Source organism: Berghia stephanieae, chromosome 14 (assembly GCF_034508935.2).
Source record: "Berghia stephanieae isolate SIO BIC M18660-M18661 chromosome 14, UCSD_Bste_1.3, whole genome shotgun sequence".
In the NCBI taxonomy this organism is placed as follows: domain Eukaryota; kingdom Metazoa; phylum Mollusca; class Gastropoda; order Nudibranchia; family Aeolidiidae; genus Berghia; species Berghia stephanieae.
The window spans coordinates 26,999,447-27,000,931 of NC_088373.1; the positions used below are offsets into that span (position 1 = coordinate 26,999,447).

General features: G+C 33.7%; 1 protein-coding gene across 1 annotated transcript in view; it reads right to left on the bottom strand.

Annotated features, from left to right (window-relative positions):
• Positions 1–635, bottom strand: part of LOC144959485 (uncharacterized) — a 7,408-nt gene extending 6,773 nt beyond the window's left edge. Inside the window, exon 1 of the mRNA XM_078892098.1 lies at positions 499–635. Coding sequence (XP_078748224.1) covers positions 499–567 — 69 coding nt within the window. The 5' untranslated portion in view covers positions 568–635. The remainder of the gene's footprint in view (positions 1–498) is intronic.
• Between the last annotated feature and the right edge of the window lie 850 nt (positions 636–1,485).

Here is a 1,485-nt window from a genome sequence, read left to right on the forward strand (position 1 = left end):
TACAAAACTCCCTGTCACCGTCAACGTTTACAGCCTGGTTAATACAGTTAAGTGAGATTTACTGAATTAACATGGATGGCATAAAAAAAATAGCAGAGATCTAAGTGACATCAACTTCATTTTATCTCTAGTCTGATAGAAACAATTAATGAGAGCTAATAATTAAAATGGCTGTCTAAAAACAATAACAAAGAGCTGAGTGACGTCACTTTCATTCCAAATCTATCGAGTATCTGGTTACCTCTGACATAAAATTTTTACAACATTTGGTCACATGAAATCAAGATTACCTCAGCAAAAGTTGATCAGTGAAATCAAGCTTACCTCAAAAAAATTTGGTCACGTAAAATCAAACTACTTTAACAATAGATATTCACGTAAAATCAATCTTACCTCGACAAAAGTTTGTCACGTAAATTCAAGCTTACCTCAAGAAATTTTGGTCACGAAAAATCAAACTTACATCAACACAATTTGGTCACGTAAATGTAGGCTTACCTCAACTTGCACAAAAGACAAGAGAGCGAAAACAAGGAAGAGTTTCATAGCTGGAGATTTTGATAGCATTCTGGCTGGTGAAAAGGTGATATAATGATTTCATAAATGATTCGTCACAAATATATAGATGGAAGATTTGTCACGTGTGCAATAAATCAAAACTTTCTAAATCTGAAAAAAAAAAAACACATATTCCAAATTTAGGCCAGAAAACTCTCCCTTCAAATAACGATCGATGAAAATAATCATCTAGTTAAAAACTTTTAACCCTGAGACCTTAATAAAGACTTTGAAAAGTCCCAGGTTTGAAAAAAATTGCTACAACGGGTTTAATTTTAATCGATTATTATATGAAGGATTTTTTTTCAATGTATAAAATATGAAATTCTTTTTTCAGAAAACACCAGTTATTGTCGTGACAATAAAATGATAAAACTTTATGTTAGTTGATATGGAATTATTTTTAACCTGATTCACTCGTTAACTGCCGTACTCTGGAAAAACAAAACAAAACAACAACGTGTATTTATAAATTTGGCCAGAAAACTCGTCCTTCAAATTAATATTTACCGATTTACATGACACAGATCTTGGCAGAAACTCACAACACTTGGCGATGTTTCAGGTTTGAGAGTTACAGTTCCCGTCAAGATGAGAATTATTGAAATCGGTCGATATTTGAAAGACGAGTTTTCTGGTCACATTTTTAAATAGTTGTTTTATTTCGGAGTGAGTCAGTAAGCTGGGTAAACACATTTTAAAAAAATTGAGCTTTTATATAGCGCAATATCCACTAAACGTGCTCAAAGCGCTTTACAAGGGGTCCCTGGCCAACAGCAACACTAACATTTAGAACGGGACATGACGCCTGTTAGGCGATATTACAAATTTTTGTTCGGACAAAGACAACGCTGTTAATGGCCAGGTACTCATTTTACACCTGAATACGGTGAGAGAATGTGAGTAAAGAGCCTTTTCCAAGGACTC